The sequence below is a fragment of the Phalaenopsis equestris genome, unplaced genomic scaffold, assembly GCF_001263595.1.
Source record: "Phalaenopsis equestris unplaced genomic scaffold, ASM126359v1 Scaffold000134, whole genome shotgun sequence".
Lineage (NCBI taxonomy): Eukaryota > Viridiplantae > Streptophyta > Magnoliopsida > Asparagales > Orchidaceae > Phalaenopsis > Phalaenopsis equestris.
Genome location: NW_018164576.1, coordinates 3,143,564 through 3,158,854, shown reverse-complemented (window position 1 = coordinate 3,158,854; position 15,291 = coordinate 3,143,564). Strand labels below are relative to the sequence as shown.

Sequence of the window (15,291 nt, the reverse complement as noted above, 5' to 3'; positions counted from 1 at the left end):
TAATCAGATATGAAATTGGTACGAAATGAAAATAGGATTGGGGAATAATTCCCGCCTAATGAAAAGAGGGAGAAGGGGTCTGTTTGGCCTCCTACTTTACCAAACCTCCTCTTGCTGAACTAGTTATGCTCCTTAGTCCCTGCGTGAGACTTTCGTGGTTGGGGAGCTTCGATCTCATTCGTTGAAGCTTTCTGTCTCTTCCTAGTAGTTAGGTCGGTCTTGTTGGAAGCTCCTGGTAAATTGATTCTTTTGGTAGCGTCAATCCAAAGAGCATCTTGATAGAATATGTATTTGTATTCTTTTGGCACAATCTGAACAGGAGGTACACAACAACATATGTTCTGTCAAGCCAAATTTCGAATAAGTAAATATATAATATACTTCTCCCATTCCTTGTACTCGGCTGAATGTGTCGGATGAACAAATTTGTCAAGAGGGGTCAACTTTGAAATGACTTCTCTAGCGGTGTGGGCCACGTCGACGTGTAACCACTCATGAGATGCACTTTCGTCTTCTCAGGAAGGACCTTCATCCCATGGTAGAATATTCTTTCTCCCAAAGATCATGAGGCAATGCCTACCACTGCGGTTCATCCATCTTGTGCGGTCCTCGTTTGGCAGGTACATAGTTGAACCGATTTTACTTCCTGAAGGACTCATGATTGCCTTTTAGAAGTAACTAAAAATCTTCTCATCTTTGACAAGTTGGACTTCTTTCCATAGGGGCTACTTAGAAGGCAGACTATATACCTGAAATGCCTGAAATCATTTTATCTGAATTTGACCCGTGTCTATTATCTACTCTTCAAGCTCATGACTCTTTTGGACATCCAAAGTCAGTTCTGCTGATGTTTCTTTCAACGCCTGGCCAACGGTAGCTCGAGGCACTACAATCTCTTATTCTGAATGAATGCCTCTTACATCAAAGTCTCTACCTTCTAAAACAACTACTGTTGCCTTAGCTAGAATTCTTCTCCTCTGGTCAGCTGAAATCAATAATGTCTTCCTTTTTAGCTGCAAGTTGAGAATTCTCTCTGAAGTCTTCATCTTCTCCTTGATCAGCTGTCATTGTCTAATATTTCAAGAACACCCTCCTCAGTGAAACATACCACTATCCTAGTTGTGCATTCTGATTCGACATGTCCAAATCTGTGACACTTGCAACACTTTATGGCTGTGACATATTTATGGAGGCAGATTGATCCCACATGCTCTCAACTCCGGATCAGCTTTTCGTCTGACGGGGTTGTTTTGGGCGTGCTTTTGGGTGTATTCTGATTATAAGATTTTGAGATTGAACTCTGCATGTATGATGTGTGGGTCGCTTGGTGATGTGGCCCCTCAACTTCTAAAGCTACAGTATGCACTCTCTTTTTGTGGCAAGCTAGTAGGAATTGGCGTTGTGTCTTCTGCTCACGGTCGAGGGTAATCTTCCATTGGATTTCATCCTCAATGTCAGCAACCCTCTGCTGAAGTTGGCGAATCTCTCACTATAGCTCATTCGGAGAGGCTCTAGTACATAGCTAGGGTTTAGAGTTGGGGTGAGAAAGGGTAAAAGTAATTGGTTTAAGGTTGTTGATTTTGAAAATCTTTAAGTGAGAATTAGGGTAAGGGAAATGTGGCAGTGGAAAGTGTATTTGGTGGCAAAAAAGAAAGAAAAAATTCTGTGTTATGGCGAATGTTAGGAAATCCTATTATAGGATTAGGGTTATACTAGCTCTGATACGAATTGATATCAAAGTTAACCCAAATCACAATAGAATTTGAATGTTATTATTAAAATTTCAATGGATACAGGTAAAGACTCTTAAAGACTGGAGAACAACACACAAACACATGCGACACCCTAGGGCGAGAACGACGTAGTGGGCTTTTGAGATGGTGAAATCGGTGATTGGTGGGTTAGGGGAAATGCTAGCGGCAACAACTTGAGGCAGGTGGGTGGCCAAACAACATGTTGGTTGTAGGGAAGGTGCGGTGGCCAACCTGGAAGACAGTGGAGCAACAATAGCCAACTTGGGAGGGATTGGAGAAGTTGCAGCAGGTCAGGAGGGGGATTGGAAGGTGGTTAGCGACACAACAGGCTGGTGGGCGTAGACCTGTAGGAGTAATAGTTGGAGGGATTGGAAGGTTGGTTAGCGACACAACAGGCTGCTCAACAGAAAGATGGAACGGGTATGGATGTTAGCAGGTTTGTTATAGGAGAGAACTGTAGGAGTAATAGTTGGAGGGAGGATCCTACAAGAGAGTGCTATGCAGGAAGGAGAAACAAAGCTGTAAGTGTGGCTATAGGTGGAGCTGTTAGGGTTGTTCTGCTACAAGAACAAGGGTGGCGTAGACCTGCAAGGAAGATAGCGAGAGGCTGTTTCTGGTGTTTTGTAGCAGGATGCGATGATGAAGGCGGCGAAAGGAAGGTTGTGGAGGGTAGAATAATCGAGGATAAATGCCACCTTAGAGGGATATACAACCGGAGCACTACTTGTCTTTGTATATAACCCTAGAAAGTGGAAGTAGGGACGTCAACGGATGTCCGTGACAAAAATCTAAAATCAAACTCACAAAACATAACCCTAATTCAACAAACACACATATAAATAGAGATGAAATTTCAGGAAACGAAAATGGGAAGGGGGAATAATTCCCGCCCAATGAAAGGAGGGAGAAGAGGTCGGTCCGACGTCCTACTGGACCGAACCTCCTCCTGTTGAACCTGCTTGAAACGATTTAGCCCCTAGTCTCGTGTCACTACCTTTACTTCAAGATCTTGGCTCCTCTGAAGTTTCAAACCAATGATTCAGGATAACAGTTCTTCATCTCTTGAATTTGCATTGTTAAAGGGATTTACTGTATTCTTTGGGTATGGTAAGTCACCGTTGTGGCTACGGGTGACTCTTTCAGATTGTCTCCTCTTGAATGTGGCAAGCCTTTTTTGCAGTTGGGGGATTTTCCATCACTCTTCCTCTGTAGAAGGTGGCTAGACATCTTTTTTGTGGATTTCTCATAAACATCATCCTGGCATTTCCTCCGCTCAAGCCTCCGACAATTATCTCTTCTCGAAGGCGTGATTAGGGTTTAGGTGTCGCTAGATAAAAGAGGATGTATGGGGGGTATGTAGGGAGGGAAAGGAAATTTTTGGATGGAAGAAGGGTTAGGCAGTGGGGGATTGATATAACTATAGGATATTACTAGTTTAGACTAATACTAATATCAAATGATACTCGAGTTTACCCAAATAATAATAGGAGCACAAATATTATTATTGAAAAAAAGCCACATAGGCGGTTGCAATCAAACACATTGAAATAGGAGATGCAACAACATAATACAACTCACTCTAAGGTTTGATTTGTGGATGGTGGGGGTTGGCTTGGTGGTCAGGGAGTTGTCGTAGGTGGTTAGAATGGGTTGTGGGGTTGTTGGAAATGACAAAGGAGGGGCTGGAACTTTTTTGACAGCAAGGTGGAGGCATGTAGCAGTAGCGATAGTGAAGTGGAGGGCTGGGACATTGATGAGTGGCGAAGAGGAAGTGCTATAGACTACAGGACAACAAGAGGAGTGTTGTCATATGCAGGACAACGAGGAAGAGGGAGGTTTAGGGAAGGGGAAGGGGGGTTTTCGGAAGTTGGAAGGAAGGAGTGCATAGGATGGGAAGGTCGACGGTACATACCGCCTTTGGAGCGAGATACAGTCGGAACACCACTTGACTCTTGGACGAGTATCATCACCTCTCTAGGGAGCAAGATACAACTGGAGCACCACATAAAATTTGGAGGAGAATCATCATCTTGGAACGAATTGTAGTCAGAGCACCACTCAATTTTGGATATATCCTTAGAAGGAAAAGCTTGGAGATGCTGACGACTATCCTGATAGAAAACTCATGAAAAACTAAAACCTAAACACGCTAAAAGCAAAACGGTAACTACGAGTGGACCCTTTCTCACAAGGAGGCGGTAAAACCCACCCAAAGAGGGTCGGTTGGCCCTCAGAATCTCGCTCCAAACTAATCCTTATCGTCAGAGGCTTCTGCCCCTACGTTTGGTCCAGAACAATGACTCTTGCATCCGGTTCGTGCTTGGCGCAATTCCAAGCCCAACAACGGACACCCACATCACAATCTAAATAAAGTAACTTTATTCAAAAGAAATAATGAACTCGACTAAGAAGCCTACATAAATGCTGATTGTGGACACTATCTAAATGATTGATGATGTGCATAAGGATATTACACTTTTCAGGGGGAAAGCTAGCTTTTATTTTGAATTTGAATGAGACCACAACTCAAAGAATTTTGAATAATTAAGGCTTAAAATTAACCAAGAGAAGGTAAAAGTTTGGTTAGAAAGCTCTATGAAGTTGTATTTTTACAACAAATTGGCAATATCCAAGTCAACATGATCGACTAAAGCATATTGAGATTGACCTGCATTATATAAAGGGAAAGCTAGAATAACCTTTGTTACTTATGTGTCCTAGGAATTAACTGAAGTTGTTCTTAGTAAAGGACTTAGTGGAACAAATTTTAATAACATTATCTCCTCAATGGATTGGAAGACTTCCAATCTCCAGCTTGACGAGAAGTGTTGTAGTTCATAAGCACTGAAGGGGAGTCCGAATCCACAAGCATTATAGGAGAAAGCTCGGACTGGTTGGTATGGAAGGAGAGGATCAAATGCTAAAGGGAGAAGCCCAAGTTAGCTTTGGTGTGGAAGACATAGATGGAAACTCTTTCTATAAATTTGAATTTCTAGGAAGGTTTCTATGTGGTTGTTATTAGTTAAGGGTGTAATTCTATAAAAAATTTTCTATTTTAGTGGCTTAGTTTCCTCATTTTCTTTGTAGGTTAGTCGATATATTGCCTTGTTAAGAAGCCTTTTCTGCTTGTGCTATACATAATTGCGTCTAGGTTTTTGATGTGGTTTCTATTTTGAGATGTTCTTTTTTTTTCTATTATATCATGTTCACAATAAAATACTTTTGCAGGCCTAAGTTGTGAGTAATGTCTTTACTTCTTCTTGGGTTAGTTTATATATTGCCTTGTATCAAAAGCTTTATTGAATAGGATGAATTCTTTTCTGCTTTTATGCTATACACAATTTTGTGTTTACTTTCTTGCAGTGGTTTTTGGTTTGAGATATTGTTCTTGTCTAATATATGATGTTCACAATGAAATACTTTTGTGGCCCTTTGATTTCCCTAATTTGAGAGTCAGGTCTTTAATGCTGTTTTTTTATCCTTTCTTGTAGCCCGTGGAGCTTTGGACTGGGAAACAGCTATTTAATGTGCTTGTGCGCCCAAATGCAAGCACCAGAGTTTTTTTAAATTTAACTGTGATAGAGAAAGGATTCAGCAAACCTCAAAATTTATGTGAAACTATGTGTCCTCGTGATGGTTTTGTTTACTTCAGGAACAGTGAACTCATCAGTGGGCAACTTGGGAAGGCTACTTTAGGTGTGTGGTTTTTTTCTAACAGTTTTGTTTCTTCTTTGCCGATAAAGAAACACGTTTTAAGATGTTGGCTTTATGAATTAGAAAGATTGTTGTACTTTATCCAAGGAAAATATACTGTAATTTTTTTGCAGTTGCGTTAATATTAATTTTATATGGTTTTTCTAGGGATAAAATGTTAGAGCTATTGCCGTACCATTATCGCAGACAAAGTTGGGATACCCTTCCATTACCTAGGATTAGCATTAACACTAGCTATTATATTTGTAATGAGGTATATTATTAATTGATCCAACTAAAATCATATTAAAGTCCACAAAAGATGCGTACAAGTGTTATGTTTAGAATATATGCTAATATGCCTGTTGTGGTTTGGGGAGTTGTGAGTAATGTGGCAGTAGTTTGGATAATAAATATTTATGATGGAATTTGTAGTATGAAAGGATATATTTATGATTTGAGAATAAACATTTGCTATTAATTTCAAGAACAGTGGAGGTGGTCAATGTTATGGTGCTTATAGCAGAATCGAAACTTTTAGCTATACAATGAATTTATTGAAGATATTAATGGATGACTCGAGGCTCTCAAATGCGGATAGAGGACGAACGAAGGGATACCAGATGCGGGACCCTAAGGGGAAGTGAACCATGCAGTTCAACAGAGTGCTAGACCAATAGGGAGGCTCGATCGGCCTCCCAAACTATTGATTGGGATTGGGCGTTCCCACATATATCTTATCACTTCTCTCTCTCTCTATCCTATTATGATTCCTGTTTTCTTGGTTACCTCCAGCCCCTCCCTCCCTTTTTTGGTTGCCGCCTCAGCATGAGACCTTTTCTTCCTATTTTATCTATTAGCTATCATAAATGTATGCTGAATTATATTTAGCCTTTGGCGAATTCTCATTTCAGATTTCTGTAGAAGTTCTTGTTTCCCTTTGCAAGGGATGTATCCGACGACAGGTGGTGCTTCGGTTCTACTCTACTCAAAACTAGTGTTGTATCCTCTCCGATTTCCTCCCTACCATCTTCCTCACCTGCTCTTACCGTTAGCCAACCGCTCTGTTGTTGTCCGACTGCCGTACCCCGTTGCAACCTCCCCCAACAATCCTTTGGTTGCTGTTTCCCGCCGCTCTCCACCAACTGGCCACCTTCCCTTTCAGCTTTACTGCCTCCCGAATCGTATCTCCTCCCTGTTATTCCTGTCATGACTCGGTTCGGGGCTTAGAATTAACTAAGACAGAAGCAACAGTCGGCCGTTATTATCATTTAAACAATTATCCACAGAGTTATTGAATATTCCAATTTATAAAAGAGCGAATAAAATCAACAAAGTGCAATACAATTTAAATATCCAGAAACAACAACATAATAAAAAAAAAATCACATCTCACCAATACTGAACAATATATCAATATATGAAGGAAATAATAAAAAATTATAAATAGAACATAACTAGTACTTATCAACTGTAGTATTTCTTTTGTAAACCAAATTTCTCCTATCAAACATCAACTTTCTTCTCCTGAAAGAAAATATAAAATTCAACTGTAAGTTTATATGCATGAATGACTAAAAGAAAATACAACTTATTCTTTCCCGTTTCACTTTAAGTATTTACAATTATAATATCTTTAATAATCATAATAAGATTGCCGTCATTTCTGAGGGTATTCTAAAAGATGTACCCGAATACCTTCAAATTGCACCCAAAGGTACACATTTGCCATTTTCTTTAATGTGCATGGGTATATTGCATTCCCCGATTGTACTATCTGGGCAAAGAATCCTAAAGTTAAAGGAGACTGGCGTTTTAGTAATTCTTTTATATTTAAATAAGACATTCTTATAATAATTCTTTTTGCACTTCCCCCTCACTGCCACCAACATTCCTTTGCTGCCGCCACCCTCGCTAATCATCCTGAATCATCAAGCCAACCTCCACTCTGGGATACATTATAAGGGTGCTTGCTTGTTTAGTTTTATGTTTTTTATCATTTATTTTCTGTTTTAGGAGTCATAATTGTAACCTTATTTGAATTGATCAATAATATTTCTATTTCTATTGTGGATTTGAGTTAATTCTTGTATCATTTGTTATCAAAGCTAGCATAACCCTATTCATATCTTGAGATTTCCTAGCATTCCCCATAAATTAAAAATTTTTTTTCCAACCACCAAATACCCTTTCTACTTCCACAAATCCCAAACCCTAACCATGCCATTGAGAAGATATATGTCCGAGCCTACTCGAAAAGAGATATGGCGAGAGCTCAGTCTTCTTCAGCATAGGCTTGTAGAGATTGAAGAGATGATCCAAGGGGAGGTTACCCTCGACTGAGATCTGGAGGGTCGAAGGGGAGAAATAGAGGAGGATTTGAATCTTTTTCATAGGGATATTTGCAACGATATGGGAGACATGCCACGATGTTAGGAATCCAGTATCAGAGTAGGCCTAGAGAGGGGTATCAGAGTCTTTTCAATAAAGAGAATTTTATAGAGGAAATATCATTTGAAGGAAACAGAGACTTTGACATCAAAGAGGATCCGTCAGTGTTTGATGGAGGTAGGGATCCAAAATATTTTATTAATTCGCTGTAATTTGTTGAACTCATCTTCTAGTATATGGATGCGCCAGAGGATAATAGGGTCAAATTAGTTGCTATCTAGTTGAAAAGAGTGTCTCTTTGTGGTGAGAGAACTTAACAAAGCAGAGAAAAATAGAAGACGACGATAACATTACCAGGTGGGAGAAGATGGAGAAAGCAATGCAGAGGAAATACCTCCGGCCCCATTACCTTCAGGATATATTTTGAAGGCTCCATCACCTGCAACAGAGGGTTCTTTTAGTAAAGGAGTTCACATCGCAGTTTGATCAATTGCAGATGAGATGTGATTTGGTTGAGCTAGAGGAGCATACCATAGCCTGTTATCTAGAGGGATTTGGAACCCTCCTTTAGCAGTGTGATGCAGCTGCAGCCTTTTGCGTCACTGGTAGATGACTAGACTTTAGCACTGAAAATAGAAAGATGACAGAAATAGAGCAAGCGTCCACCACGAGTTAGGCAGCCACACACAATAGTGGACACCAATAGGACACCTAAGAGAGTTGAGAAAGTTGGGTTGGATAAGGATAAAGCACCCCCACTGAGAAGAAGCCTGAGGAGTAACACGCCTGTTACAATCCTCGCCAGAAAATGTTTCAAATGCCACGGAGTTGGGTACATTGTCTTCAGTTGTTTGACAGGCCTAGTCATATCTTTTATCGAGTAGGGAATCATGGTGGAGGGTAGTGATGAGATGTAAATTAAGGAACCGGGTGAGTGTACCATTTATCACCATATGAAGGAGAGACACTTACGGTTCAACGGATTCTACATGCCGAGCATATGAGGGATCCACGGTGGCTTCACCAAAACTATTTTACACCCGTTGTAAGATGAATGGAAAGGTATGCGGTCTTTTCATCAACGGAGTGAGTGGTAAGAATGTGACATCAACACAAATAGTAGAAAAGTTCGGTCTCATGACTCAGAGGCACTGTCACCCAAATTTTCCGACGTAGCTGAAGATGCTTGATAGAGTTTTCGATTGGGAGCCATCTATAGGATCAGGTGTGGTGCGATGTGATTTTTATGGATGCTTGTCACTTTTTGTTGAGGAGATCATGACAATTTGACAGTAGGACCCAGCACAAAAGATTTAAGAGCTCATATTCCTTAACAAAAGATGTGAAGTGCATTATCATACTACCTTCGGTAGAGCCGCAGATCACAAGAGCACTTGTCAGCAGAGCAGAATCGGTGAGACCAATTTTTTGCAAATTTCGAGGATGATATGATTGAAACATCAGTTGCAGACACGGAATATGCACGACAAAAGATTTTTAGGATATCAAGATCAATACATTATCACCAGCACCACCACCGTGTGAGAAGGTTTAGTTCATCACCACTTCAAATTTAGCCAAGCCGACCGTGGTTGACCTCGGGACTGTTAGCAATGAAGGCGGGACACGGTTCAATTAGGTAATAAACTCCCAAAAGATTGGACTGTTGTGGATGCTTGCTTGTAAGTGCAGAAAGATCCTCAAGGGTCTTAGTGGATGGTGCAGTTGCCAGTGGGATCCAAAAGCCTTGTGGACCACAGTCATAGAGACCTTAGCACCATGAAGAATGACAGCTCTATCCCAACAACAAATAGGCAGAAGCTTCGACGTATGAGGTCGAAGTTCCCCCATATCCCGATTCAGCTTGGGACTTGGAGTTAAACAAGACGAAAACAAACGATGGAAATCAATTCACTGCTAATCTAATTCTGTAACTACCAATTTAATATTCAAATAATACATTAGAAAGCCACTAAAGAAAATAATTAAAATTAATAAGTAAAAATTTGTATCTTTTCATTTAATATTCTCACCTCATGTATACATTTTCTCCTCTTCTATTTATCTTGTTTAAAAGTTTAAAATCTAAAAATAATATTAAAATAACATAATGAGTTATCTAAGGATAATCTAGGAGTGATCACACTTTTAAAATACAGTAATCCATAGAAAAAATTATAATATATTTGTTAGTTTATAAGAAACCCTTGTAATATGTTGGTCTTTCATAATTTTATAAGCAATTTTAATTTTATAAGCAATTTTATATATGCTAATGTATGTATTAATAACTTTTTTCTAAATGAACGTATAATAATCTTCTATATGCATTTATCTTAACTTTACTTTTACTTTATATTATTTACATACATCTCTGTCTTTGTCAGGATCACCGTCAACAGCCTAACACACTCTTGACTGATATTACCCCGTCAGCTCCCGTCGGCACAATGCTTAGGGACCTACACATTGTAATTGTCTTGGGTGGAAATATCCTTACTTGACCCTGACCGATATTATCCCTTCGACACAGTGGTTGGTGATCTAAGTATCACAATTGTCTAGGGTATTAGAAAAACTCGACCCGCATGGATACACTGACATCCTCCGTTTGTAGCAGTAGGGATTGAAATCCTCCTTTGAACATGCAGATGCAAACATCCATATAAAAGCTTTTACATTTATCATAACATTAATTATTTTGAGACATATTCATGTTTCTATTAACATGCACATCTACTCCGCCATATAACTATTTATCATACATATATTTTATATCATTCATATATATATCTCATACATATCTCTTATTTATATCATGCATATATTTAATACACGCCTATCTTACATGTCTATCTTACATATATTGTCTATCTAAATATCATTCATCTCATGCATATCTTTTATGGATGCACATTTTTTCCTACTTTGTTTATCATGCTTATATTTTCTATTTTACAATATGAAGAATCTGATTAAATTAAGACATACATGGAGTCAAACATACAATCTGAAATATGAAGATTATTGAAATTTAGAAATATGATTATTCACTTCAGTTGTCATGCTAAAGGTTTAATCTTTGCTAGCTAGTTGAAGGTTGGGTGACTTTTACGTTGAGATTAATAACCTATAAAACGTAATACTAAAATTTAAGACTCAAGTAATTTCTATTAATCAAATGAATCTTCTTAAATTATCATAAGATTACTTTACCCGAATTTAAGGAGTCGCTTTACAGTGAATTTTCACTCACGTCAAGCCTGCCGCCCCAGTTAAATAACTTGGAATCCGCAATTAACTTAGTATTTAAAGATATTTTGACTAATAAAATAATTTAACCAAATTGTAAATGATTTGCTAATGCATTTCCTAAATGGTTTTCTCGGCGACCAATCTTTCAAAGCTGCTAAACTTTCTTTCTATCACCTCCACCCACACTTCTACGCTGATATCATGCAAAAGTCCTTCTGGAAGCTCACAAAATACTTTTGACGCTTCGACACACAATTGGCTCCTTTAACGACTAAAAAAATGAAAAATGCACGAAAACGAGGCAAAAGTCAAAACCAAAGAGTGAGGAAGGAAATAAAGCTTAGAATGGTGCGAGAGAGGAATTCATACCCTTAAGTTTCACCATGGTACCTCAAATTGCGAGCTGTGGCACCTATGGACCTCTCAATTCGATTGATTGCAGCCCTTGCACTGTAGCGTAGCTCCCCCTGCCTGCTTCTGCCGCGCGAGAAAGTAGGGAGAGGGGGGGGAGAGAGAGAGAGAGAGAGAGAGAGAGAGAGAGAGAAGGGAACAAGAGTTAGGAGAAGAAATCAAGAGGAACATTTTTTGGGACTCCTTCGACTGAACTTAGGAAATAAAAGCGGCGTAATAGGTCGGTTGTGAGCAGTAACAGAATATTAGAGAGGTTAATTAAATATATAACTTCGAAATTTTATATCTTTCAATCCGTTCATAATTTCCATACATTGCTTTCTATGAAATTGATTGATTTCTTGTGTAGAATTTAATAAAATTATTTTGATTGAAATCTGAGAGGTGCGATGATTGAGGTATATATTACGTTGCTAAAAATTTTATCAAATTTCTCAAAATGGGTTATTACACTCTAATTTGACGAGACTGACTCGGGGCTCTCAAACATGGACAGAGGGCGAACGAAGGGTTCCCTGATGCCAAACCCCAAGGGGAGCTGAAGCAGAGTGCCGGTCCAACAGGGATGTTACAACAACCGCCCAAACTGTCGCTCGGGATTGGGCGCTCCGGTGCGTATTCTGCCTCTCCTCGCATTCTCTCCTATTTTGATTCTTGCATTCTTGGTTACCGCCAGCCCCTCACTCCCTTTTCTGGTTGCTGCCCCAAGGGAAGACATTCCTTTCCTATTTTATCTATTAACTATTGTATATGTATGTTGTCGCTAAGTTAGAGTTAGGTTTTGGTGAGTTTTCATTTCAGATTTCTGTAGAAGGCTTTGTTTTCTCTTGTGGGGGCTGTATTTTGATGACATGTGGTGCTTCAGCTGTATCATGCTCTTAGGTGGTGTTTTTTCCTCTTCGACTTCCTCCCCACTATTTTCCTCACCTGCTATTACCGACAACCAACCTTTCTTTTTCAGCTTTCCTGCCGCCGTACCCTGCTTCAACCGCCCACAACAGTTCTTGGGTTGTTGTTTACTGCTTTTCTCCGCTTACCGGCCACCTTCCCTTCCCTTCCCTTCCCTTCACTTTCAGCATTGCTGCCGCCCAAATCACACCTCCTCCATGCTCTCCCTGCCTTTCCCCTACGCCACTGCCGCTTAGGACAATTAAAGAACACCTCCTTCCCGTCGAACCCTTGCTATCTAACCCCACTCCCTGCTACCATCACGTGGAATAGCCTCCTTACTTGCTGTCTCGACATTTCAGCCCTTCCCCCTTGCTTCCACCAACCTTTTCTGCTGCCACCCTCGCCAACCACCCCAAACCATCTAGCCGAACACCACCGCTCTTAGATACACTTTAAAGGGTGCTTGCTTGTGTCGTTTTATGTTTGTTATCATTTATTTCATGTTTGAAGAGTCGTAGTTGTAACCCTATTTAAATTGCGTCATAATTTTTCTATATCTATTGAGGTTTGGGTTAACCTCGATGTCAATGGAATATATAATTTTAAGAAGTACATTGATATATGATGAGATTTTTCATTGATGATAGAAAGATCCATGATGGAGGCGATTTTTTATTGCTTAGGCAAGTAATGAAAGGTATAAAGAGCAAATATATAGCCTTTATATGATTTTTATTGATTTTGGTAAGAAATATTGTCAAGTGCTATGAAAAATTTATTTTTATGCTTCAGAAAATGTGTGTCAAATGTTTGTTGAATTTCTTGAGCAATACCGAGTTCCTAGTAGTGCTAGAATTCGATCAAAATCAACATTAAGGTCCACATCTATTTATACTGTTATGAAGATACTTATAAAAGATATTTACAATTTTGTTTTTTGTTCTATGTTTTATTTTTTTTTTGCAGTAAGATAATTCTAGGAAGTGATATTTCTAAAGAAATATCTGAAAATTTGAAATAATGTAGTAAATATTTATGAGATGAAAAGGATAGGATTCTTAGATAAAAGTTAATTATATTTTTTTTTCAGTTACAGTGGATTTGATATAAATGACTATCCATTATCATAGAGCATTTATTACGGTGGGGTTTTTTTTTTTTTTTTTTTTTTCTTTTGTGGAACACTTGAGTTTTGCCAATGCTTTTAGCTGGTTTTTTAAAATATGATCAATTATGAGTTTTCTAATGTAAGTGAAAAATCTGTGATACAAATCTTTATTTGGCACGTGTGCCTTGTCTAAGGTTTTATGATCATGGGAAACAGTGTTGAATATGTTTTATCGTTGTGAGTTAATGACGAACTTATATTTTATCAAATAAAATTCATATTTGTGAGAGAGGTGGGTCTTTATTTTGTACCCAACAGAATGGTTCAGCAATGACACAAGCAAAACCTATTCCTCATCTGTATATATATGTAATGTAAAGATTGACTTTAAAAAATGGGAGTGAATTGGAAAGTTGGAGGGCTAAGTTATTATTATTCTCAGATTCATTCTCTAGAATTATCCTATTAATTGGTTGTTTGACATGAACTTAATGATGCCTCATTTGTTTTTTGTACTGAATGACTTTGCTAGGAAGCCATAAGGATGCCTATGAGAATTCACTCGTTCCCTGAAAACCAGAAACTTGTGTTTGGAATTTGAAATCATTAGTCACGTTTAGAGTAAAGAAATGTCAGTAACTGATTTGTAAGAGGGCCTCAATTAGTTGTGAACATGATTTTCCAATTAGAGGGATATTGCTGATATAATCTCCATCTAGCTGTATGAGTCGTACTAAACCAAAAGTCGAGCATATATCATGCAAAACAATTACTCTTTCTTAACCAAAATCATAGATGGCATTTCCAAATTTGGTTGGATGGCTTCTATTACTTGCAAAATCATGATAAAATTTTGGTGTAGAATATCATGGTGATTTGCAGGGATTATTCAGAAGGTCAAAGACTATGGTTCTGTTTGACGCAGCTGTGGATTATTTATAATCTGCTGATAAACAAATTATTCTGATAATCTGATAATCTGCAGATTATCAGAATAATCTGACTTGCTGTTTGAGATAGCTTATTCAGACTAACTTATTGGTGGTTAAATGACATTCCTGCCCCTGTCTGATAAAACTGTTTGGGGCAGTTTATTCAGAATAGCATATTGGTAGAAAAGAAACATATAGTGCAGAAACATACGATAATGATAGAAATGTTCTAAAAGATACCATACAATTCTCACATCCTAACGAGTACCAGGAGAACTAAAAAAAATACAAATATAAGTACAACAACAAGGAGAAATATTAAAATATTTAACTTAAGACTTTGACTATGTCGGTCCTCAATTGCACTGTCAGCCTGAGAAAACATCGAATTCACATGACTGTTGGCATGACTACTGACAGTGTAATATGTGGGACTATCAGCCCACCGGAAGAAACCGCAACGAGCTAAAACACCTCTGGCACAACCATAGAACTGCCTCCCAAAGCTATGCTTCTTACGTGACGTTAGCAACGAAGACGGTAGTCCACAATAACACAAAATCCCTCTGTCTGTACCTGATATCCTGGAATTCATGTTTGTATAACTGCAAAAATAACAAAAAAATCAATGTCGGTTTAAGGTATTTTAAAAGTAACCAAAAATTAAATACATATGAATATAAACCTATAACCTTATTAAAGGAAAACTTGGTAGATCAACAACCACAAATAGCATCTGTGATAGACTCTCTTAAAGCAATCATATCAGCCAAACCTTCACCTTCCTGATCTCCAAATTCACTCCCTTAAAGCAATCATATCAGCCAAACCTTCACCTTCCTGATCTCCAAATTCA

General features: G+C 38.5%; 1 protein-coding gene across 3 annotated transcripts in view; it reads left to right on the top strand.

The window, feature by feature from the left end:
• LOC110021325 (DNA-directed RNA polymerase III subunit 1) overlaps window positions 1-15,291 on the top strand; it is a 138,622-nt gene that overhangs the window by 53,768 nt on the left and 69,563 nt on the right. For all 3 annotated transcript variants that reach the window (XM_020719771.1, XM_020719770.1, XM_020719772.1), the window contains exon 14: window positions 5,246-5,450. In XM_020719771.1, the coding sequence (XP_020575430.1) occupies window positions 5,246-5,450 (205 nt within the window). The remainder of the gene's footprint in view (window positions 1-5,245; window positions 5,451-15,291) is intronic.